Source organism: Carya illinoinensis, chromosome 7, assembly GCF_018687715.1.
Source record: "Carya illinoinensis cultivar Pawnee chromosome 7, C.illinoinensisPawnee_v1, whole genome shotgun sequence".
NCBI lineage: Eukaryota > Viridiplantae > Streptophyta > Magnoliopsida > Fagales > Juglandaceae > Carya > Carya illinoinensis.
Genome location: NC_056758.1, coordinates 9366335 through 9391905, shown reverse-complemented (window position 1 = coordinate 9391905; position 25571 = coordinate 9366335). Strand labels below are relative to the sequence as shown.

At 37.9% G+C, this 25571-nt stretch overlaps 2 protein-coding genes across 3 annotated transcripts in view; one reads left to right on the top strand and one right to left on the bottom strand.

Moving 5' to 3' along the window:
- Positions 1–2210: 2210 nt before the first annotated feature.
- On the top strand, positions 2211–4211 carry LOC122315854 (bromodomain adjacent to zinc finger domain protein 2B-like). Its single transcript, XM_043132106.1, has 3 exons — positions 2211–2468; positions 2680–3116; positions 3417–4211. Exons 1-3 carry the CDS (start codon positions 2372–2374, stop codon positions 4011–4013), a joined length of 1131 nt encoding a protein of 376 aa, XP_042988040.1. The 5' UTR covers positions 2211–2371; the 3' UTR covers positions 4014–4211.
- A 1114-nt stretch (positions 4212–5325) lies between these two features.
- Positions 5326–25571, bottom strand: part of LOC122315520 (transformation/transcription domain-associated protein) — a 32588-nt gene continuing 12342 nt past the window's right edge. Inside the window, exons 9-34 of one of the 2 annotated variants that reach the window (XM_043131461.1) lie at positions 25135–25203; positions 23777–23858; positions 23469–23521; positions 23289–23387; positions 21977–23209; positions 20165–21160; positions 19757–20092; positions 17963–18221; positions 17630–17852; positions 17134–17524; positions 16722–16871; positions 16395–16616; positions 16050–16271; positions 14918–15571; positions 14000–14260; positions 13526–13873; positions 12385–12797; positions 10572–12297; positions 9873–10133; positions 9488–9778; positions 8944–9411; positions 8199–8630; positions 7668–7946; positions 6894–7445; positions 6592–6801; positions 5326–5637 (exon numbers count right to left, since the gene is read on the bottom strand). In XM_043131461.1, the coding sequence (XP_042987395.1) occupies positions 5518–5637; positions 6592–6801; positions 6894–7445; positions 7668–7946; positions 8199–8630; positions 8944–9411; positions 9488–9778; positions 9873–10133; positions 10572–12297; positions 12385–12797; positions 13526–13873; positions 14000–14260; positions 14918–15571; positions 16050–16271; positions 16395–16616; positions 16722–16871; positions 17134–17524; positions 17630–17852; positions 17963–18221; positions 19757–20092; positions 20165–21160; positions 21977–23209; positions 23289–23387; positions 23469–23521; positions 23777–23858; positions 25135–25203 (10350 nt within the window). In that variant the 3' untranslated portion in view covers positions 5326–5517. The remainder of the gene's footprint in view (positions 5638–6591; positions 6802–6893; positions 7446–7667; positions 7947–8198; positions 8631–8943; positions 9412–9487; positions 9779–9872; positions 10134–10571; positions 12298–12384; positions 12798–13525; positions 13874–13999; positions 14261–14917; positions 15572–16049; positions 16272–16394; positions 16617–16721; positions 16872–17133; positions 17525–17629; positions 17853–17962; positions 18222–19756; positions 20093–20164; positions 21161–21976; positions 23210–23288; positions 23388–23468; positions 23522–23776; positions 23859–25134; positions 25204–25571) is intronic. The other variant, XM_043131462.1, reaches the window with a different exon arrangement.

The window sequence follows — 25571 nt, the reverse complement described above, 5'->3', positions numbered from 1 at the left end:
CTGCACTCATTGAGATTAATGTTTTAACCTTTGAATCTGGATGGACAAAAAAAAAAAAAAAATAGTTTTCAGATTAACGTCATTATCAAATGTTGTATGAGTAGATTCTAAATTAAATAGAACTTTTTACAAGATGTTAAAATGTTAGTAATCTAAGATATAGTTATAAGGTGTGTAAGTTATGAACAGTTTCTTTAAAAAAATGGACTCATTATTAAAAAATGGCAATGCTAGATGTGCACCCCAAATATGCAAATGAATTTTTTTTTTCTTTTATTTTTCTTTAAACATTTCTTAAACATTTTTAATCATTAAGCAAAATTTTTTAAAAAAATACAAATTCATTAATAGTTACTTCCTTAACCATGAAGGAAAAAAATTTAATTATATAAGTGTGCATATTTGGGAATCATACTATCATTTTCTATTAAAAAATGAGTATTTCATGTGGGTGTAGATATGTTCTCTTTTTTTTTTAAAAGAAAAATTCTATTCATCATCCCTGCACCACATAATTGTTTTTATTTTTTATTTTTATCCCTTAGCATGTGTGTAGTGTAAAGATGATAAGTAGAATAATTGTTTTTAAAATAAATATACGGTGCTTACACATTTTAATACTTTATGACTATACAAATAATTTTCCTATATATATATATATATATATATATTTGCTCATAAATATAGCATTACTTACTGAGATTTGGCCCAAGATATGGAAGCTAAAGGTAACAAATGTAGTAAAGAATTTCTTATGGAGAGCTAGCCTGGAATCTATTCTTACAAAACTCAACTTGTTCAAAAGAAAGGTAGTGGAATCATCACATGCATTGTCTTATTTGCTTGTCTGAACTTGAATATGTTTAAAATGCTCTATGGAATTGCAAGCTACTCAAGATGTTTGGAGATCTAGCTCTAGGAGATTGCAGAAATACAGTGTGGAGGTGGCTTCTTTTCATGATCTATTATTTCATTTCTTTAATTCTATGCCACATGAAGTTTTAGTAGAAATAGCAGTGTTAACTCACCAGATTTGGAAAAGAAGGAACTTGGTGGTTTTTTAAGACAAATTCACTTCTCTTGAGAAATTGGTATTTCAATCTCAAAACATAATGGAAGATTATAGATGTGCAATGACAAAGACCCAAGATCAAGTAGATAATAGCAGAGCACTCGTGTAGACATGGGAAGCTCCACCATCTTGTATGTTCAAAATTAATTGGGATGCTGCAATTGATAGTTCCAGTGCAGAGTTGGAGTAGGGGTGATAATTAGAGATTGTGATGGTAGAGTTATAGCTACCCCCGTAGATCTTCAAGATGCCTGTTTCCTTATGCACAACTAGGAGAGTCCATTGCTTTGTTTAAAGCTACTCTGATATGTATTGAATTAGGGTTGCATAAGGTGATTTTTGAAAGAGATGTGCTCTCTATAGTCAAGGCCACTAGTTTTGAGGAGGGATGGAATTCAGATGTATTGATAATAAGGGATGTCAAAATTCTTTTACATAGGGTCAATGAGTGGTCTATTAGGCATGTCCCTAGAACTATAAACAATGTAGCAAATGTTCTAGCTAAGAATGCTTTATGTCACTGAAAAGTGTATTATGTTGGAGGAAATTCCTCCATTGCATTTGTCATTTAGTTTGATATTAATGAGATCAAACTTTTCTTAAAAAACAAAAAATATAGCATTACTATAATTGGCTCCTTGAGCATCTAATTGTAAGTTTGAAAAATATTAACGACAAAATTATAGAATTGAAAAAATCTATTTTCATTATCTTTTTTTTTATTATCCTTTTATTATTTCGTGACGTGACATTAAATAATAAGTTTATAAATAAAATATAATAAATAATATTCCTATAATTGGTCACTGGACGACTAATTCTTGGATTAATTACTTTTTATAGATTTTTTTCTCTCTCGATTAATTGTTAATATTATTTTGCTTTTATCATATGATATGATATTGCCTAAACGACAGTTCTGAAACCGGAGAGGCCCCATCATAAAAAAAAAAAAGAAACCGGAGAGGCAATTTGACTACACTTAAAAAAGAAAAAAAAAAAAGGAAAAAAAAAAAATTCACAACGGCTAGTTTTTTCGGAATCGCAGATCGATGTTTCCTTTTGCAGGCTCCAACGGTCATCTTAGCGTTTAAACCCCGTTGGCAAACCTCTTTATAAGCACCCAAATACCTTTTGCTTCAAAGACATCTATTTTTCGTCGTTCTTTTTTAATCCAGTTTTCTTCCGTTCTTTCTCTCTATTCTGTTCCTTTTCCGATCTCTGACCTTTTCCGGTCAAATCAGGGCAACAAATTAGTCAGTTCTCCGGAGACTCTTTTCTTGATACAAATCAAATCCAATGGAGACCCCATCATCAACCAGAAGAGTCACAAGGTCCCAGGCTTTGGCTTCTCATGTAAACTACGACAACAATAGCAGCGGCATTCCCATCTCAAGTGAGTGATTCTCTCTTTCTTTTTCTTTTTTTTTTTTTTTTTCAAATCTACCGTAGACAGAAAAAGACTGGGTGGTTTATTCCATTTCTTGAATAGTTAAATGAGTGGTTCTTCAAAGAAAAATATCTTATTTTGTATGTTTGTGAATGACCATAGATTGATGTTTACGCTAACGGGGTTGTAATCTTTCTTGTTTCGATGGTCTTTCCAGGGAAGATTGAAGATTCTGAAATCTCAAAATCGAGGCAAAGAAAAGTGAAACAACAAGAAGATCGGTCGGCGCTGATTGATATAACTAATGACTCTCCGATAGTTGGGCTTGCGATGGGGAGCTTGGAGACCCCATCATCAGCCATAGCCAAGCTAAGGAGCAGCCGAGCCAATAATAAAACGCCTGGGACGGGAGAGGCCTTACTTAGGGGTCAGGTCAAGACCCTCTTGCAGAGGGTGGAAGAAGAGGCTGAGCTTTCGAAGATCTCGCTGGAAAGCCGTCCCTTTATTCATCTCAAAGGCTTTGTAAACTCACCGGCCGGACTTCTTGCCCCAACCCCGGCGAACACCCCCCAAATATCAAGTCTCTCTAGCAACAACGGTGATTTGGCTTCTGCTGTGCCGTCTCCTGTTGTCGAAGAACAATTGATTTCTCAGGTTCGTTTGACCTGTGCCTATCAAAATGCACTTGCAGATTTGGAAATTTCAATTGTTATGATTGCATTTATGTGATTGAAACTTGGCTTTCGGTTTGTAAAAAAGCGGTGATCTTTTTGTCTACACAAATTGAAAAATGTATCCCAACTTTCATCTATATGACCAAAAGTTTCCCGACACCATCAATCTTGAAGATTTTGAAAGTAAAAATCTGGAATATTATTTGGGTCCTTTTTGTTATCAGAAAACTCTATTGCGTTCTTTTTTATTTATATTTGTTTATATGAAAATCGATGGCAGGTTATCAGTAATATATTCGACGGAAAGAAGCAAGAGAGTCTTGAAACCGAAAAGATTCTGATAACGAGGTCATTACTGCTGGATTTCTCTGAGAAGTCTGAAAACTCTGATTCATCAGAGTGTACCTCAGGGCTTAGTTACCAAGCGGGAGGAGGAGAGAGTTATGACAAAGAGAAGTCATGGGCTGAAGATGATGACGCTTCAGTCTGGTCTATCCAGGTCAATGCAAGTAGTACCCATGATGAAGATGAGGAAGAAGGAGAAGAAGAAAGCTATTATGATGAAGAAGAAGACGATGAAATTGATCAGGAAGAAGGCGATGATGATGATGGAGGACTGGTGGATGAACTGTGTGAGGGAATTAGCAACATTTTCGTGGATGGTAGTAGTAATGAGAAGAGAATTGCTCCCAAGTTTGAAGGAAAACACACGAGGTTTGTATACGACAGTGAAGATGAGCTTGTTGGAGCAGAAGAGGAGTGTGCGAAAAAGAGTGAGGATTCACCGAGTAAACTGCGGTTGAAGGGCTTGCCCACACCAAAAGGGAAGCACCTGCGTTTCCCAGTGCACGAGGAGGAAGGAGGAGAAGATAACTGAAGTGCTGCTGGAGGCTTTTTTTTTTTTTTTAAATGATGATTGCTAAGGCTGGCTGGCTGTCTTTCTTGACACCAAAACCATATTTGGGGATATTTGTAGGCTTTTTTGTTCTCCTTTCGACTTGAAGGCTGGTTATAAATTTTTCTTATTGTTCGGGATTTTGCGGATGTTTGAATAAAAAAAGTTCACTCCATCAAATGTCACAGATTTTTTATGAATTTTTGGTTCAATGTCACGACGGTAGAAGATAACAAAAGTGCGTGACAATTATTATAATAAAGAAAAAAAAGGACTCCCAACCCTACCATATATATAAAAAATATAATACTTTAATCTCTCACTTTTCTCATCGGATCAACAAAAAATAATCACCAAATGTGAGAACTATTTTTTTCAAGGACCTAAGTTTTTATTATTTTTAAAATATCTCCTTTTTTTTTTTTTTGGGCAGAAGAATTTTTAACATCTCTCTCTCTCTCTCTCTCTCTCTCTCTCTCTCTCTCTCTCTCTATTATTATTATTATTATATATGTAGCAACGGCGGAACAACAATTATAATAAATATTACAAAAAAAAGTGAAGCAACTCTCATCGGCATGAGCATCATATATTCTCTCATCTCTCTTCATGTTCACACCTCAAGGTGCTTGGAGTCGAACCTCCCTCCGCCCCATAGCACCCTTGTCTTAGCTTCAAGTTGTTTGATAACCTTCGTTCATTCGCTTGACATGTGTAGAAATGCAAAAGTGAATTTATATGGTATAGAAATGATATTTGCACATAATAACTTTTCAAAAATGGATATATGCTGCACACCCCCATTTTTATTTGAATTCTCTCATCTACCTCGTCCAGGAGACGGACGCGAGAAATTTTACATAAGAAGTCTTAACACACCTAATTAACATGTTATATCATCAATTTTACCTTTTTATCTTAATGCTTAAATGTGTTATTAAATAGAATGACAAAAACAACAAGTTACATATTAGTTAAGTGGATTGTATATGATGCTTAACTTCCCCTTATAACAATGAAAATTCTCTATCCGTGCATGAATATCGCTCGCCTAACATTTTCCTAACCCACCCACCACTGAGGAATGGACTCAACTTCAACGAATGATTCTTCACTGCTACAGAAATGATATTTTCTCACATACAACAAAACAAGGACATTCTGATTGAATTTCATTGTTTTCCAATCAAATTATCAGAATGTTCTTGGGCAGTTGAGAGCCACCAAAACTTACTGCCTGCAAACTTGGGAGGAGAGCAACTGTGTGCGTGAGAGAGACAGAGAGACAGAGAGAGAGAAGAATGCCAAGGATTTAAATATATGAATTCTGCATATGAACACCCAAAAATTACAAGACATTTTCACATTTGAGTGCCAAAATACCAATAGAAATCATAATAAGAAAAAAATATTTACAAGGTAAAGATGTCCTTGACCCATACTAACAGACTACACCATCTCCAGTAATCAATCATAGACAATGAAGTCAAAACCAGGGATGCCATGTAGGATCCATCATGCACAAGTTCCTTGGGGTCAACGCAGCTTCAACCAGCTCAGTGACACCTTTCTGCACCGACAGGGGTGGGTCTAAAGTATTCTCCTCCTGTGTTTGTAGGATAGTAACAACACAGATTCATCAGAGGCTTTTTAATGAAAGATGCAGCTAAGTACCTAGATGAGATGTTTTTTTTCTTTTTTTTGGAATATTCTGAAGTCCCTCACTAATATGCTTATGATATTTCCTCATTTTATCCGGCTAGCAATACTAAAAATAAGGAGAAAGTACACAGCCCCCCTCAAACTCCAACCTAACTCACAATCACTCCTAAACTATTAATTTTGACAATTACCCCTCAAACCACCAAATTTTTTTTTATCTACTCCCTCCCCTCTATAAAAAAATTTGGAATAACCCCATGACAAGAAAATAAAAAGCAGAGGACATCATTTTTTTTGTTTTCATCTTTTTATTTTGTTTGAAACATTTTTTGACAAGTCAAAAAAGAGAAAAACTGAAAACCAAATTTCAATTTTTTGAAATAACCACATGAAAACATTTTTTTTACAAGTCAAAAAAAAAAAAAAAAAAAAAAAAGATGAAAACATTACAACATGAAAACAACAGACATAAATTTTCTATATTAATTATATTGTTTAAAATACTTAAATTTTAAGGCCTATTTTTATTTTTTCAAAAACTAAATTTTTACCAAAGATATATAAATATAAATATTTATATATTCTTTTCAATTTAACAGGGCATTTTGTCTTTTTTGAGAAATTCTAGGGTTAAATTTGTCTTTCTAAAGGGGAAAGGAGTGGACATCAATTTCTTGATAATTTTGGAGATGGATTGTCGAAATTGATAATCTTGGGGTGGTTTTAAATTGGGTAGTAGTTTGATGGAGGTCAGTGCATTTTCACTTTATAAACATAACACAAAAACAAAGAAAGGGAATATCCCCATCTTTTCTTGTCCTTTCCATTCCCTCTTCATTCTCCCTCCCCCCTCCCTAACAAAATCCCGAACACCGTGAAATTGGAGGCAGGGGCTTACCTCTTCACAGAGAGACTGTGGGGATATTCCACTAATCCGTTCAATTACATGCCCGACATTGGTTGTGACCTTCTGTTTAAATTCGACAGGGTTAGTACTACCCCCTCCAGGAATAGGGGCCAAGGGAATGCCAAGTGGTCTTCTCCAAGACCAAGACAGCAGCTCATCCCTGAAAAACATAGCTAATTGATGCCATAGATGCTGACTTTGCTGCAATATGGAAAATGTGAGATCAAGTCAATCAAAATGGTTATTAATGAGTTAAATTAACTATCATACTGACAATTCTGAGTCGTACTCACTTTGGGTGAAACCACAGCCTGCGCTGCAGCACACATGGCAGATACTATCAGGCCTTCCACTCCAAAATGGGAGAAGAATGCTTGCATGTTCCTCGTCAGACGGAAAGGCACGGGTTCATTGAACTCGATCATTCCATTTGCATCATATGCAGGATGAAAATCGTTCTGGAATATTTTCCCCGTGTTCTTGGCAAATAATATCTTGTTTGGGGATCTTCCCCCAATTTGTAGCATGAAAGACATGAAACTTGAAAGGGCCAATTGGATGGCAAATTGCTTTTTGAATGCCCACATATGGTTGCCACTCAGCAGAGTCTTGTACATATATTGGGAGAAAATGTTGTCAGTTACAAGAGTTCTTGTTATGTCAGTATAAGCTTGGAGACGAAGATCTACTATAGCTTCTGCAGACATTTGGCCAGATATTGCTTGGTTCAATTGCTCCTTGAAATAGGTGATGGGCAGATCTGCCTCTCTGTCATTCCTTGCACAGTGGTTCTCATACACCTCAAGGAAGGTGCTGTACATCAAATCATCTTCTACCATGCGGACCTATTCAAGCAGTAATCAGTTAATACATTAGCTTTAGTAAGCAGCAACTGAATCAAGAAAGGGACATGACTCTTGTTGGGACCCTTTGTTGGCAGGTCCCAGTCTGGAGACAGTAAATTTATTAGTAACTCTTTCACTACCTTGTCAAAGTTTATCATATTCGTGGATTAAAATATATAAAAAATAAATGAAACAGATTTTTATACAAGGAAAGCTTATAACCTGTGACCAAACAGGAATAATAATCGGTGTGTGAATGCATATGTGACGGCGTCTTGATTCCTTGTGCTTATCAAACATTTGGTTCATCACCCTGAAAAGCTGCAATATGCGTTCATCACTTCTAGCATTAGGGGTCAATGATGTCTGGACAATGAAATGACGTTGAGAGCCATCAGAACCAATTAGAGTCAGACGCCGGAAACTACTTCCATGTCTTCGCACAATCGGTATATCAGCTCCAATCCTGTCTAACTTCACTGTATGATCGGGCGCAATTTCCTGTACATTGCAGGGTTTTTTTTTTTTTAAAGAATAGCAGAGAAAGCACTAAAGAACAGTATGAAATATTAGCAGACTTCAGCTTTAATAAAACTATTATTTTTTTGTGAATGAAAAAAATAATATAATATACTCTCTCCCCACCCCCCCACCCAAAAAAAAAAAAAAAAAAAAAACCAAATAGTAAAATCCCTCAAATAAACAAGGATCCCTCTCAGAGAACCAAAGCATGCATACACCTGTTACATTTACCTGATCGCTAAAATACTGTCCAGGAACCTCAACATCAACAACGTGGAAGTCACGCAGCACCTTGCTTTCCTCTTCCAGCTTCAAGACAGCTGGAAACCTGTCCTCAACATTGCTCTGGAGAACATTTTTCCAATGTTTCAATCGTTCGGTCAGTTCAGAAAGGGTGGCTGGGAAAGTCGTCGTGCTTTCTGGATCAAGATCACGTTCAAATTCCTGCTTGTATTCTCTCACAAAATCAACATGCTTACTCACAGCATCTGCCGAGAAGCAAGCCCTACAAACACCAGAGAGCTCTTTCTTGAGAGATTGGGGGACCTCTGCTGTAGTGGCGGTTGGGTACTTGTAACAGCGGTGGAGAAGCGCGTTAACCACTGCCAGAAGTCTCTCCTCTGGCAGAGTTACAAATCTTGAACCAATTTCAGTGAGCAGAACCTGCAGAAGATGTTTATTGGACCCTTTAAGTTTTATGGTCAAAGCAGTATATTTTTCTTCTTTTATAAGTATACTCAAAACTATTTCCACAATGTCTTTCATCAAGAACAATGAATAAGCATATGATAAACCATGGGAAATAATCAAAAGATCCCTTTCACTTCTGTCAAAATATACTTCTATAAATGAGGGTGGTATTAACATAATTTTTTTTGAAGAAAAATGCATTAGTATTTTGACTAAAAAAGTTATGAGCCACAAAATAAATAGAAATCCATTAATCAACTGAATAAATCTACAATGGAAATCACACCTCAAGTTCACTGGCTAAATTTGTGTGCTTGCTTCTAAGAGCCTCCATTATATCCTTTGCAGCATCAAAAGCACTAGCGGCAGAAGCTACCAAACCTAAAGCACCACTACGTCTTAATGCATTCTGACTACCTTCGTTGATGGTTGAAGTACTTTGTTGTAAAGCTTGGTCATTTCCTGCATGGACACCGCTCTCCACACCTGCCTGTTCTGGTTCCTGCCCATGAGAGTTTCCACCATCATGGGATCCAATTCCACCACTAGATTGAGAGCCTTGGTGAACTTGATTGGCTGAGGACACACCATGACCTTGTCCTCTCGCATTTCCATCATTCAAGCCAAGAGAAGCAGTACCGGTGCCCGATACGCCTTGCTGCATTCTTTGTTGGGCCAATGCCCTACTTAATTCAGACTTATTTGCAACATCACGCCGTTCAAGCAAATATGTTCTCAGCCAGTAATACAGAGCCTGAGATTTGTGATGAGAGAATCTCAAGATCATTGTCAGAATGAAGTAAGAGTACAATAACAAATTAAAACATTACCTGTGGAAAAACAGTGGCAATTTTAAGTAGAACGAGTTTGCAATGAGGAGCCTCTGTCCTCTGCAGGGATAGTAAGAGTTGTGGAATCCAAGAAAGCCAAACCCAGTGGGGTATTTGCTCCAAATACTTATCAAATGACTTCCCCACAGGCTCATTGGGAGTATCAAAGCTGAGAAGATACAGAACACGAGCTAGATGACTTCTTGAGTTAGACACGCCAAATTTAATACCTTGAAGAAAGCAGCTGACAGCATACTCTAACCAAATTTCATCATTGGTTTCTTTATAAGCCTACTCACATCAAATATCAGTTCAGTATATAGAAAAAAGTTATTAAATAACATCAATGGCTATGAACACAAAAAAAAAAAGATGAAGTGTGTACCATGTCACAGTAATTTCCCCAACTTATCCATCCTTTAGGCAAATTCTTGAAAAGGGTGATAGCATTAGAATACTCAACATTGGCATTTTCAGAGTCATTTAACTTTAGCAAGAAATCCCCCTTTAGGCGGAAAATTTCTGCCTTGTTTTTCACGGGAAAATATTCTAAATTAGTGCTATTGATCAGATTAAGCCCATTGGTAAGCTCCCCCTTCATTTCCAAAAAAGCCTTTGCCTGCTCTCTTATCTTAACAAAGGCCTCCTGCAAACATACAACAGAAAACCGATGAGACACCTATCTCTACAAGCCCTCCCCAAGAGCAAAGATAGAAGAGGCGACAGGAGAGGCAGTAATGTAAAGTAGAAAACTATCAACAATCTGCTTTATAGTTGACAAACAGAGATGTAAGCTCAAAATAACCACTAGACATGTCTAGATATGGTTAAAAGTTACCAGAAAATCCACCCAAATGATGAAAAGAAACAACCATCTTAACAACTACATCTAGCTGGCATAATAAAAATTCATTATCACTAGAATAGAATCAGTTGCAAGTTTTATCTTGAATCCCAAAATTCTACAAACTGGGCCTATTGAAGGAAAAATCTTGCACTAGTAGAAAGGATCCCACGAACGTGACACAGGATACAGTTCTTTGTTTCCCTTTCTTGAGCTAAAAAAGGTTTTAGTTACTATTACCTGCACTTCCATGGTTGAATGGCCATACATCTTTTCAAGTATTGTCATGCAAACGTCATAAAGGCCTTGCTTACGAGCAATGTGAGCAAGCCTATTGACACTCCATGCTTTGTCACGATAACCAAGGAGATGAAGTTGTGGATTTGTGGTGCCAAAGTCTTTGAATGCATCTATGACAGCACTATACATTTCATTTCTCCATTGGAGCAAATCGTACCAAACACACATATTATCCCATTCATTCGGAGTTCTCAGTCTCCAAGTCTCAAGAATGTCTTTGAGATCAGCATAAATATTTCCATGCACACCAACAGAACTACCAGAAAGTTTGTTACCATTTGCAATGTCCACAAGGACTTTAGCTGATTCTTGAACTTCAACTAGCTGCTGGAATTGCTGCAAGAGAGGAATCCTCGCATGAACAGACATTTCTGGCAACTGCCACCATTGTTCTAAAGCCAAATCGACACCTTTCCCCACTATGTTTTCAGCATCCACCACACCATTTGCGTTTCTATCATGAAGAGCAAAAAATGCTTGAATCAACCTAAGTTTTGGAGTTTCTTCTACTTGAGCCTTTGGAATTACATGGTCCTTCATATATGCCCAATCAGGCAACTTCCAGAGACTGTCAAGTAGTATTTCATAATTCTCAATACTCTTGCCAAAGTCTACCAGTGCATCCCATTGGCTAAGTTGACTAGCACAATAAAGCCATTGCTCTTCCCAAAGACACATCTCAGCCTTAGGCACCGTGTTGTTATATGTGCCTTGAGTGGCCTTAACCATGGCTTGGTAGAAGAGACTTTGAGCACGCTGCCAGTAACCATGTTGAACTAAAGAAAGCCCAGCCCTGGTTTCTGCAGTGATTGATCTTTTCTTCCACAACCCACACCTCATATCTTCTTCGTTAAGCAAGCGATACAGCTCAGCCAGAGACTCGGAGCACTTTGTGTCATTCATGAACAACATGACATGACTTTCCAGCAAAGCCAATGCAATGTGCCATGCATTGTAAGTCTTTCCAATATATTTGATCAGCTCACTGGGCATCCGAGGTTGAGGGTGGCTCAACTGAAGCCCCTCAAGGAGTGCTTGCACAACATTTGGCCTGCTGGCTTGTTGCTTCTTATGATAATCTTTTGATAGGAGAGTTATCATTGGTTTAGCTAGTGCTACCTGCTCATCCTTATTTAATGTCACCCAGACAATGGGAAATACCAACACCCACAAATGGTATGCAACATTAGCATCTGTATGAGCAAGCTCTCTCAATGGAATAACAAGATCAGCCACTTTGAGTTTGCTCATCTCGTTCAGAAACTTTGCATGCTTAAAAACAAGAGCTTCAAATGTTAGAGGAGCTTCCTCAGAGCCTTCTGGAACATTAGGGACCTGGTCCTGCATCCCAGAACAATCTGTAAGAGGACCTGCAACCACAAGTGGTGGCACCCTAGCTGAGTTTGGAGCCAGTGTAATAGGTTTATCTTCAACTAAGATTGCCAGAAGCAGATCAAGGCCTTGTTTTAGCCAGAAGACATCACTCAAAGCTTCCCAATCCTGAAGGTGGATGATGTACTGCAGCCTTGTGAACAGTGTCTTTTGAAGAGATTCATGATAAAGTGAGAAGAATTTCATCCTAATTACTGGATCTCTTGCCCGTAAACCAAGCATGAATTGCCTTTCCACTTTCTGAAACACCTCTTGACGCAGGGACAGGGGAAATCTGGAAGCCAATCAAAATAATTTACTAAAACCAGGATTCAACCACAATGTAAGTTAATTTAGAATATACTTACTAGAATATACTTACTTATTTGAATCAGCACATATTCCGTAAAGAAGCTGTAGATATTTCCTATCCCACTCTTCCAAAGCACTTGGGGAGAAGTTTTGCTTATCAACTTGTGAAAGCTTCTGAAGAAAAGAAACTATTTCCTTCGGAGTGAGAAATGAACTTGACATGACTGATGTGCCTGGCTTGCTGAAGTCATCTTCAATCCACCCTTTTATCACATCAAGTATGCAAAGAAGCACACTAGAATCAGTGACTTTCTCTGAGAGCAAGGCATTTAATATCTGAGTTATGGATCGTTTGCACTCTGGAACAAGCATGACCCTCTCACTTATAAGTTTCAAAACAGAGTTTAGATTAGAGATGACTACTCCAATATCGGCACCTTGACGAGAAGAAGTGACTGCAGAATCAGGATCGGTTCTCTGGCCCTGTATATGGATGATAGTTTGCTAAATGTAATTCAACATGCAAGTAAAGTGAATCATACCGAATAAAAATCACAACACATGTAATGATATCCAATCAAAAGGTTCTGGTGAATAAGACAATGCATTTAATTTTGAACTTGCACATAAGAAGCCTTATGATCTCACCTAATCTTCACAATGAAAGTCAACTGATAGACACCATGATTCATGAGGAAATCTACCAGTATTCCCAAATCCCTTTTATCATTATAAAAGATGACAGACAAATGAAACTTTGGAACAAGGAAGATTACATTTTATCCAAGCATGCAACACTAACTACTATACAAACACAATGAACTACACAGATGATGGAAAAATTGCAGAAAGAGAAAGATGGAGAATAGCAGATGGACAGAAATTTAATATTCTGATAAACATTAGTACTAGCATTGGCAATGTAGGAAATAAAATCATATAAAACATAACATACGCTAAACATATACTAAAGAGATCTAAGACCTTTCCAATCAGTGGTCATGTCTCATTAAACTCAAATGAGCAGTCATGAAAAACAAAAAGAAAATACAAAAATTTATGTCGAGAAAAAGATGTTAACATGAAAAAAAGGAAGGGGGGGGGGGGGGGGGGGGGGGGAGATTTACAACTAATTTAAATCAGACCTCTCCATTTAAGACAGTTTATAAACCAAAAAAAAAGGGATGGAATCAGAAAAATAAGGGGCATACTTGTCTCAGATGAGAGCCTGCTGATGATCCCATATCTCGTGCCAGGCGTTGAAGGATACGAACAAGGATGTTAGGATCAACAATGTTCTTCTGTACCTCTGTCAAGGTTTTAATGACAAGCAGCACAAAGCTAATTGAATTGGCAGTGTTATCTTCATTGGATGCTTGAGGAGCTGTGACAGTATTAATCTGCTTCTGTATCAGCTCGTCAACCTTCTGGTACAATAGTTTAACATCTGGTGGAGTAGTGGCTGCTTCTAGGGGAAAAGCAACAAAGACCATCTTCAACAAGGAGCACAATGACTTTCCAGCATCTAACATTTTATGCTTGAAACAGGGTTCAAGAATCTGACAAAACATGCACAGAATAGCACCAACCATGAATACAAAAACTTTGGTTGTGAGACCTATAAGGTAAAACACAAAAGTTTGGTCGTGAGACCTATAAGATAAAACACAGAGTGTGGTACATACTTGAGAAATCTGATTGATGTTATTTCTAATGAACAAATGTGGCTGCTTCTCCAAAACCTTGTTCATTACATCTAAGCCCTGTGCAAGAGCCGTGGAAGGGTCCTTTGCCTGAGATGGTTGAATGCTGCTCAGCAGCTTTTCTAAATAATTGAATTTGACATTGGCATTAGGCCACACTTCTAATGCTTGTGAAAGTAGCTCCAAAGCTTGTTTGTACATTATATTTGCTTCCTTATCCTTAGGCTCGATGACCAAGGCAACCTGTTCTCAAAAAGACAACTAAAACATTAGAAAATAAACATCACGATGACTAAAACGTCACAAAACTTAAGACAGATTAATGGTGGAAATGTGTCAAAATTATGTTAGGCTCTTATTCTTTTTAAGATGGAAGACATAGCAATGAAGCACCAAAAGAAAGGTAGCCCGAGCACAAGATGGTAAGAAGTCTTTCTATGAACTGCTCTCAACATGGGCAAGCTTTCAGGAATAATACTTCACATACAGCAGAAGACATGGACCACGTCTGTCAACATGAATAACATGAGATAGGTGGGGGTTTGTATAAGATTTCTGTTAGTGGGAGAAGACGGATTTTTTAATCTTCAAACCATAGATTTTAGCATCAAATGAAAAAATTAATCATTGGAGTTACCCACAATGCAATAACTGACACTGAAAGGAACTCAAGAACTCGATGAAGAAAAATTATAGGCAAAAACTTAAAATGAGAAAACAGTGCAGAGAAAGTACAACAGTAATGTATATAACTTTTACTTTCATGGAGAAGTTGCAAATAAGTAACACATCACGAGGTATACAGCCTTAAAAATCAAAATCTACTAGTCATTGCAACCAAAAAGCAGAAACTTCAATGAAACTAAAATCATGCATATCACAACCAGAAGAAAACCTCACCCTGATAAGAAAATTAATAATCAATTCTTCCATGGCGGCATTTGGCTTGAATTCTTCATCAGGTTGGCTAGCGGATCCAGGGGTTTCTATGTTCGTTATTGATGTTGCACCACCTGGGGACATGACACAGAGGGATTGAAGACTAGGCTCAACTTTTACTCGCTTTGTTGAATCTTCAGGGAAAGTAGACCCATCCACTGGTCGCTTAGGATCAGCAACAGCAGAACCAGGATTAAATCCATCACTGTGCTGGCTGGCTACATCGTTATCAGTTACTACTTTCATTTCATTTTGCCTTTGCCTTTCCCAACCAACCACCAATCCAGCAAGTTCAATGGCAAGACGCCTGTTTTCGGCTGTGGTGTTATATGGCAATCCAAGGCGACTGAGTGAATTCACCATCTGTGGTACAAATTGTGCTCTGCAGCTATAGAAGAGATCTGAATGGCGAACAATGAGCTGGAAAATGTGAATCAAATTAGGAATCGAGTGACCTTCCTCAACCAGAATTTTTTTTGTGTACCGTATCCAAATTGGCATACGGGACTCTCCAAGAGGCAGCCTTCTAGGTAGTGCTGGCATTAGTATATCAAGGGCCTGCTTGACTAGCATTTTGTTTTCTGGTTGGCAAGTTCTAAGAAGTGCTACAAAAACCTGAAATATGTGTCAGAATACATTTAAGTACATCCTTCTAAAATATAGAAACATGTACTTTCTACATGTAGGCAGCACGTGTTTCATATTACCATAGGGAAAGAAACAAGAAAACCTCAACTATTCACAATTTTACAGAAAGCTCAGTAGATAAAGTTACTACACAAGAACATGGGTGGTTTTAACCCAACCAAAGTACCTCCTTCCCCCACCCCCCAACCCCCAAAAAGAAGGCAGGAGGAACCACAAGCACTAAAAAGGGTACGTTCTAAATACTCGCCAATTCAGGCATCTTATGATGTACAGCATCAGAGACCATAGATTAAGAGTAGAAACCTAGTTCACTATACTTGTTGATGTTTACTTAGGTAATTTAGAAGATGAGAAGAAAACTTACACCGAAAAAATTCATTATACTCATTATGATATAATAATCATAGGAGCCATCAAAAGAGATATAAAGTCTACACTGCCATACCTGGAGAATTATTTTTTCTGGGGCCTGATAGGCCTCCAGGAAGTGGCAAACATTCACAAATGCCCACTGCTTACTGGCACTATCTTCACGTTTGAGATGATTCCAGCCAAATTTTATCAGCTCTTTCCTATGATGAACAAGGTCATTTTGGAGGTACTTAAGAAGCAAAGTGGCAAGCTGCAAAAGTTCTATTCTCAAAGGCTCATCATACTCGGCAGAAACCTTCAAAAGAGGTGCAGAATATTTGGAATACATTAATTATGTAAAGAACAATCATTAAATTGTAGGAAATATATCATGAAATAGGTCAACTTTAATTAGTTCTCGATAAAGCCAAGAAAGCACCTCTTCTGGAGGATCAAGAAGTTTGTCGACAATTGTTTTTATTATAGAAGGGTCAACAACCTCCCAACTTTGGCCATTTTGGAAGGCATGAGCAAGCATTGGGAGAATAAGCATTTGCATTACAACCACCAAATGATCATGAGCAAGTTGCTTTGATTGGAAAAGGTTCAAAAAGTGCAAGAGAAGATCTCTTTTCATGTTAGGCGCATAACCTTCAGCAACCTGAAAGAAAGCATGATTGGTGACACTAGTAACAGATCACATGAATTAATTAAAATAGGAGATAAAACCCTCCCAAAAGAATCTCAGATCCAACGAGTAAAATACCTCAATGATATAGAACTCCTTGAGAAAAGTATAGTCAATGCGACTATGAAACAGGAAGATGGAGAGTATATCAAAAAGAACATTCACTTCAGTTTTATCATGCCTTAAATAATTCAGGAAGCATTTGACAAGCCATTTGCTTTCTTTAACCTGCATTACAATGATCATGATAAAAACAAATAAACTAAATGGCAACAAAAAACTTAATGTGGAATATTCAATATGAAAAATAGGAAAAGGAAAATGAAAATACTTAATCAGGAGCCAAGTTGAGATGAATTGGATATTATTTCAAAGTGGCAAAAGGATAGGGTTCCACATAATACATAGAAGAGGTATCTGAAAATTCACCCACTAACAAAACAACAAAAGAGAAGAAATTCCATCACTCTGTAAAATGAAATAAACTTACTTGCACTAAGTTAAGCTCCTGTTCATTATGCAAACGAGATATTCTTGCTGGTGACTTCCAAACAAGTACCAAAGTATCAAAGACAATACGGTTACTCTGTAACCAGCCAGGTATTAATTTTACCATCGTTTTGATAAGTGCAAGTCCCTGAAAATAAGCATCTGAAGTTGCACCAGAGGGGGCAGATGCCGGAGTAGAAGTATCAGGTAGTGGATTAACAAGGCCTTCCTCACCTAATACAACAGCAGGTGTACTTGAAGTTCCTGGAGTCATAGCAACATCAGATCTTGGTACAAATTCAGGGAAGGCACTTGCCAGTATCTTCTGTGGTGACTTCGCAAGTTCATCTCTCAAGGGCTGGCCTGCATCTGATTGGATTATATACATACACCTGGATTTAACGAAAAATGAAAGAATAAGAACGATGAAGAACAAGTCAATATCTGATTCTACAAAGCAATCAGAAGATTAACTTATCCATCACAGTAAACCTTACCGCCTGAAGTATTTTGGTTCACTTAATCGGGCGAGAAAATAATCTACAGCAAGTGTTGCATATCGATTTAAAAATTTAGTGAGTGGAAGACGATATGGACTGTTAATCTCACTGTATACTTGTCCAGGTGGTAGTGCTCCTTCCAATTCAATTGTCAAGGTTACAAGTTCATCAAGAAACTTCGATGCAGCCATGGGAAGCAGGTGAAAAAGCTCAATAATAGCTGCACAGAGCAGAAAAATCAACATGATATCATCAGTACAACTGAATGTGAGTTTCTGTAGGTATAAAAGCAGCTCTTCACCATACATAGATGAAATCTAGATGCATTACCTGCTGCAATTTTTGGTTCTTCACCAGCCTTCCATGACTTCTGACTTTGTGCAAGCTTTTCTGGCTCCAACCATTTCTTAAGGTGTTCTAACAACTTGCCACCCAAGGTAACATTAAACCAATTGGATAAAAGCTCAAGCAGGCGAGCTAGGCCTTGCAGAAGAGGCATGTTGAGATTCTTGGTATGAGCCAAGTTAACTAAAATAGGCCTGAGGCTACTCTGCAACAGATCTTTTGGCATCCTTTGCTGATTAATAACCTAGATGGACATGAATAACAGTATGAGCAAATTCCAAAACATCCCAATAGAAGCATACCCAATATTGAAGAGGAAATGAATGTTTGTTGGTGGACTGTACGATGACATGCGACAGGTCATCTTAATCTTTTGGATTCCAAATCAAGCGACCAAGCACACAAATACGTCTAAGGAATTACTGACCAGAATCAAAAGATAGAGGCAATACTCACTCAAATGCATTATGCTGGTCAATAGTTAAAACTATGCATATATCATCAAGATAATATGGAAAATAAATAAACAACATGCCGGCCCATTAGCTTCTTTTTAATGGAAGGCTAAATGACTCAGGTCAGGTGCTTTGACATCAGGCACAAAAATGGATCGCCTTGTGGGGGAACTAGAAACCATGGATTTCTGGCACAGAGCACAGGAAGAAGTGCTGAAGCACAGTGAAGCTCCAGCTATAGTGTCTACAGGTGTAGGATGGAAACTTGGGCTGCCTTGCATAATGAAGCAGATTGCGACAAAAACAACAAAGCTGGCCCATCATAGAACAGGAGTTTCACTTCTAGTGGAGGACGGCACAACATGGGATGCTTGAAAAAAGCCTGGTGACCTCAGCACCTAGGTCTCCTCCTGCCGAAGCCAAAAAAATCCAAGTTTTGAATACCAAATCCCATTTGATGCCTCTGCGATACTCCAATTTGTGAATTGCCACAGCAAGGGGATATGGAGGCAAATTTTTTTTTTTCTTTTTTTGGTGTTGGGGGGGGGGGGGGGGGGGGGGTGGTGACTCTTAGAAGGTGAGATCAATCTTTCAGGCATTAGGGAGTTGGCAAATGAGAAGAGGGAGGCAGCTGGTCATTTGCACCAGAAGGGGAAGATGATTTCCTTAGGGCCTGAGCATCTGCCTTCTAATAAACAGATGAGTGACTCTAGTAAGGGGCGAACTCACAGTGGTGTCAGTATCCAATTCTGATGTAGAGGAGCATCCTCGTGAGGAATCCCTAAGTTGCAAGCCATTGGTTTTCTGACCCTAGATAATTTGAATAGACTTATGGTGGTATAATGGTGAACTTGCAAGCCGAATGGGAAGTCTGCGGGCCATCTCTTACTTTACCATAAGGTAAGTCTATTCGGCTCATACGGGTGATGTTTAGATGGGTGGTGGATCTGTTAGCATGCTGGAAGGAGCCGTTTGAGAGTCATCACAACAAGACCTTATGGAAAATAATCCTGATTTGCTTAATGTGATGCATATGGAAGGAAATAAATGATCCTGTTTTTTTTTTTTTTTTTTTTTTTTATATAAGTTTGTTTTACTTTTTATTCTCTTTAAGCATTGGATGGAAGCCCATATATGTCTTCCCAGTTTTAGCTGTTAGGATTTTCTCAATCTCTTTTCTCTCTGATTAGGCTTTTTTGAAGTGTACTCCCCTTGTACCTCGGTAATGTTTTTCTTTTTGTTTTCTTAGATCATTAACAAAACTTATCTTACTTAAAAAAATATGCAAAAAATAATCAAACAATGTGATAGAGCCAAAGAAAACCTGTCGCAAGCCCTCCTTTGCAACAGCAACAATTTCTGGTGTTCGACATGTCAATAACTTAAAAAACATGGAAATAATCTTTGCACGCAATTCAGTATGATTTGGAGTTTTAAAATCTGCCCAAGCCATTGTTGTACAGAGTAGCTCAATGCAGGCTGTTCGAAGTTTATTTAATGATGTGGCCACTTTTGGATTCATGAACTTCACAACCCACACAGTTTCGTCAGCCTCAGCTATTTGCAATGCTTCTTGCAGAAAATTAACTAATTCCTGAGTCAACTTGAGTAGAGGTGGCCTCAAGGCCAGGCAGAAATTCAAAGCTGTAACTGTCCCAACCTGATCACCATCCAATCAGTAAGAGAGGCAAATTTGATAAATTTCTAAATGTAACCATTGGAAACAGTGTACCTGCTGATCAATAGTTCTTGTTCGTAGAGGCCGCATTATAAGAGGCTGAAGCAAAGGTTGATATAAAGGTTCAAGCAACTCGGATACCTCACTACCAGTCCTACTAGCCAAAAGCGCCAAACATGACTGCACATTCTTTCGCACAATAACAGAAGCATTGGGGTTGAACAACTCTTGAGCAAGAAATTCAACCACTCCCTGAAAGCTTTGCTTGCGTGGTTCACTGTTTGCTTCATCAACATTATTCACCACACGAAGAACCTGTGTAAGCACTTGACTTGTCTCTTCTTGCTCTTTGCTGGCATAAATAGGAAGCCTTTTAAGAACATATACCAGCCCACGCACAATTTTCACTTGGAAAAGGCATAAAATTTCAACAGTGACCTTTCCAACCAAAGCACCAAGTCCCATAACCCCTCCCATTTGTGCTTGCCATGTACTCCCATAGCAACAGTGCAAAAGACGGGGTAAAAGTTGCTCAAAGACAGGAATTCGAACACTTGGGGGTGGTGAATATACAGGATTCATAGAGGGACTAGAGACAATCATAGGTGTTCCTGGGCCTCTTGACATCAGTAGATCAGCATGCTTTGAGCGAGCAAGGAACAAAAGTGTTTCAGCAAACACATTCAAAGCATTAAGAGCAGCTCTGGCATGGAGCCTGTTTTCATCCGCTAGTACATCAACTAAAGCATCTAAAAATATTAAGGGGTCCAACTCTTTCAGGTTCAAAGAAGTGCCATTCTTTGACCTAGAATTAAAATTAACATTTGAGGAAAGTACAGAACCCCCAAGTGCAGAAGTCACAATCGAAGCATTTTCAGAGGTATCTATATGGAATATCATTGCAAAATGGCGGCAAACATTGAAAACAAAATCATCTTTAGGGTCACTAACATCTGGTTCCGCATTGGCCGCAATAATGGTCATTAACAGAATCTTGAAAACAGACTTCTCGGCCAAAAGTTGGGTCTTTGTCTTTACACCTAAGTCAGCCTGCAATAACGCATCATTTACCCACAAGGCCAGTAGATTTTAAAATAATATAATGCTACCAATATTTTAGTTGGTAATTTAGAATAAATAGATGAAAGAGAAGAACAATATGAACGTATCCTCTATTAGAGCAAAAACAACTATTTAGCAATTGCTTTAAGGCAGAGTAATGATCAACTAAAAGCAAACAAATCATGCAGACATCATAATCTTTTAAATATTGCGAAACTATTTTTTAGCAAGAAATCTGAACTATGCAGACAACAGATTATTTACTATATAATACTTGCAAACATAAGCAACTAAATGACACGACCATCGCCAAATTTCTTGCTCTTTGCTGTTAGGAAACTTAACAAAATGGGTACTTTCTGAGTAGGAATGCAAGACTTATTAGACAAGTAGCCCTTCAGTTCCAAAACTAAACCTAAATTTTGATTTTCTAAAACCATACTAGCACTTTTCAAGTCAATACACAGAGCATTAAAGGGGTCTCAAACAGGTAACAAGTCCACAATCACATCGTTACAATACAACTTCCTCAAATTTGAACATCTCTATCACAGCACTAGACTATTAAGATGAAAACCATAATTGCACCCAATAACAGGACAGCAAAATGGTAGAAACATTTAACACCAATTGGACACACAAATACCCACAAAGAGACTCCTACAAGTAAACTTACATTGAAAAGATATGAAACAAACAAAAAACCAATAGCTCAATAAAAATTTGATGCTAAAGCATTATAGAGAATAAGAGCATCATAATGATATCCAATTAACCTTTTTCTCTCAAAAAAAAAAATTTAACCTTTATGTCTGATGCCTCAGACCTCCGCGAAGATGTATCAACAGCAGAAACTAACAAAGTGGACAATTGCTTGGCTGTATATTCTTCAGCAGTAACATTTCCTGGCAAATTAAGCTGAGATGCTAAGCAAACACGAAGGAATTTTAGAGCCTGATTTCGGTAGAAAGAGTCCATGGAAGCATTGTTATGCACAGCAGCTGCTACAGCAAGATTTATGCATCGATCCAATGGCACCAAAAAAGGTGTTGAAGGCTCAAATGTTAGAATTAAGCGAAGCCCATGCTCTGGATTCTCCTTGCACTCAAGGGCGAGGGGCTCTTTAAGAAAGCGTCTGTTACGACCACCTAACTTGCCAAGGAGTTGCAATGCTTTTGCACCCCAAGGATAGGGAGCAGGCCTCAAGTGAGACCATAAAGCCAAAATCACCTCAGACATAACATTGGCCATACTAGGTTCTAGGAAGTCAGGATTTAAACTATCCACCCAGAATTCAAGTGTTCTTAAACCTAAACTCACAAGGTCATCACTTCCTTTAAGACACAAAACAAGAGGCTTCATAAGACGGGGAAGGTATGGTAACAATGAGCTTAAGCGTGCAGGCAAGGTTAAGCAGAGCTCTAACAAAAGGTCCCTCATATCTTCTCCAGTTGGGCCCTCAAGCATAGTCAATAGCATATTCAGGCAGGGTTGTAACATGGGAATCAAGTCTCGCAGAAGAAGTTCAAATTTGCATCCTGCCAGTGCACGAAACATTGTGCGAAGAAGTTGCATATAACCTAGAGGCCTCTCAACTTCAGTAGCATTTTTCATGCAAACTTCCATTATAACAGGCACATGAGGCTGCAATATACGTTCGAAATCTGAAGGTGCTTTGGCAACAGCACCAAATATAAATCGAAATAGATGCAAAACCAATTTTGCTGCAGGTGAATCTGGATGCTTCAACACATCAAGTTTGCTGCTTACGAGGAAATTGACCAAAACATCAGCAAATGGTCGGTACACTTTAGGGGCTTGCAAAAGTGTAGAAAATATATGGACAAGCTGAGTGTTGCAAATCATGCACTCAAAAAGCTCTGGCATGCACAATGAGAACATGTCCATAAGATCTCGAGGTTCCATGATAGCTAAAATCTGAGAAAAGAGATGAAGCATTTCCCTCTCCTCATCCTTCTCTTTGAAGAGAGCTAGGCAATGCACACCACTCTTTAAAACACCAGAAGCTTTCCACACCTAGTAGAAAAATTTAAAACAGACCAAGTTAGTCATGCCAAGGAGCCTGTGAAGAAACTCCGCATATCATGTATGGTACCTCATCTTCTCTCAACCCTTTAAAAGCTTGAGGTACAGATAAATTGGATGTTGGTGAAACAAGCACCTGTGGATGATTTCCATGTGTGGAAGGAGAAACCTTAATCATCAGAAAGATCATATGAGATAACAAATGTCAAACCTACACATGAGGAACTACTAAATTAGAGAATAGAAGAACCTGCGATCGTGGCAAATGTGCATGCGTGATGCTCCATATGATAGTCTTCATTCCTGATAATATATACATCCATACATAATAGTCTTTAGAAACTTGCATAATCAACAAAGATCCTCAAATGGCATTTTCACCATAATACAAGAAAATCAAGAATTCCAAATAGGGAAAAGAATCAACCAGGAGAAAACTAAGAATCAAGGTCCCTGATTTTTTTTTCCCCAAAAAGGCTCCTGATTTCCTCGAAAAGTTAATTATTAAATACTGCAGCACAAAAGGAAGAAGGAAACTAATGGAAGCGGATCAATTACCCATGACCAATGTCTTTATCAGATTCTTACAATCACTAACTTCCTTGGAATGTTCCACGGGTACCTGCACACTCAAAACTGCCTGCAACCATCTGATATGTCAAATTAAAGGAAACATTGCAACAAAAGGAATAAGTGGTTAAGATAATAAAGGAGAGTCAACTACGAGTATTGAATTGATCAAAGACATGCATGATGGCTCAATAAAGAAAATAAGAATGAAGTATATCAGTTTCATTCCCACAACGAGAACATATAAGAGTCCATTTTCTGCCAAATTTAACGAAGATATACATATGTAGGTTTGACCCTGCATGGCAACTGATGAAACTTGACGTAATTCATTGTTCTTAAACATAAATTCTCAAGATACTATAAACCACTTTCTTGAAGGTTTTAAATATAGCAGAAGATCAAAGTTGAAATAAAGCTCTTTTGGTAATGAATTTCTCTATCTTCTTTTATTTGATGAGTAATAATGAATTTTATTGAATAGAAATAGAAAGAAACCTCTTGTACATAAGGTACATACAAAGGTTACTAAATAATTACAACCCGAAGTTCATATCATGTCAAAGGAAAAAGGAAAATGCCCCATGTCCACTCTTATCACAAAAGGATATCAAAAAACGAACTGAAGGTCATTTATACAGCGCTCCACACCATTGAACATCTGATTATTCTTTTTCCTTTTCCTTCAATGATCAGGTGATCAACTAAACAATGACTTTTATATTTAATTGGTCGACAATAGTCTTTAAACAGTAAACACAAAAAGTAGTTTTTCTATTTTTGCTTCTACTCTCCCTTTTATTACATCATAAAACTTTTCAAATTGATAATCCCCAAAATAACTGTTGAAGAGGATAAACACATACTTTTAAACACATGTAGGCATTGAAGAAAAAGAATCACTGTCAAGTTGTTTGCCAAACTCCATTTATCATGTAGTAAAAGGGATGCAAAGGGGACATGCTCTAGTGATGGTAGTCCCAGACAAGCGAAGACAAACGATAGGTATAGCATGGATGCACCATGCATAGACATAGGTCAATTACCATTAGCAATAAAACCACATACCAACAAACATTTACAATAAGTTTGATAAAGATTAGGTGTAACACTCTTGAGACTCTTACCATATGAAAGGATGCACAGAACAAATAGATATTTTGTTTTCTTGTACATGAGAATACAAAGAAAATTCAACATAAACAATAAAATTTATAAAATCAATTCCTTGAATGCAGAGGATGAAGTGAAAGTGAGAAATAAGGCAAGTAACTTAAGCAACTCCAAACATTAAAACAAACTAGTCTTTAAAACTGAAAAATTCTCAATGAAAGTTGTTAAACAACCTGCACGGGGAGTTCAAGCTTTGACCTCAAGGTAGCCCGATCCTTTCCCTCCTCACCCTCCTCCAACAGCTTTCAAAAAAAAAAAAAGCATAACAGCATTCACAAGTAAGCAAAAAACATCAAGTGAGAAACCAGAAGAAATAGACATTTGAACAGGACAGGGTTGAAAAATATTCATTCATGGAATACAATCTAGTACACTTTAAAGTATCCTACCAACATCAAGGCACGGTAATGGTTGAAGAATTTGTGGTTGGCTATTACAGACTCATGTAAAAGCTGACAATCTGACAAAGTCACCCGACCCCACCCCCCCCCCCTCCCCCCGGCAGGGGCAGGCACCGCAAAACTCAAAAAAATCAAAAGAAAACAAAGAAAATGACAACACAAAAGCAAATAATTACGCATAGGGAATTGATTGGAGCACAGGCCAGAAA

Bases quoted from the DNA above. Each gene is read 5' to 3' on its own strand.
- LOC122315854 (XM_043132106.1), top strand. From the start codon at position 2,372: ATGGAGACCCCATCATCAACCAGAAGAGTCACAAGGTCCCAGGCTTTG. The intron at 2,469-2,679 runs GTGAGTGATTCT...TGGTCTTTCCAG, and splicing joins CAGCGGCATTCCCATCTCAA to GGAAGATTGAAGATTCTGAA. The intron at 3,117-3,416 runs GTTCGTTTGACC...AATCGATGGCAG, and splicing joins AAGAACAATTGATTTCTCAG to GTTATCAGTAATATATTCGA.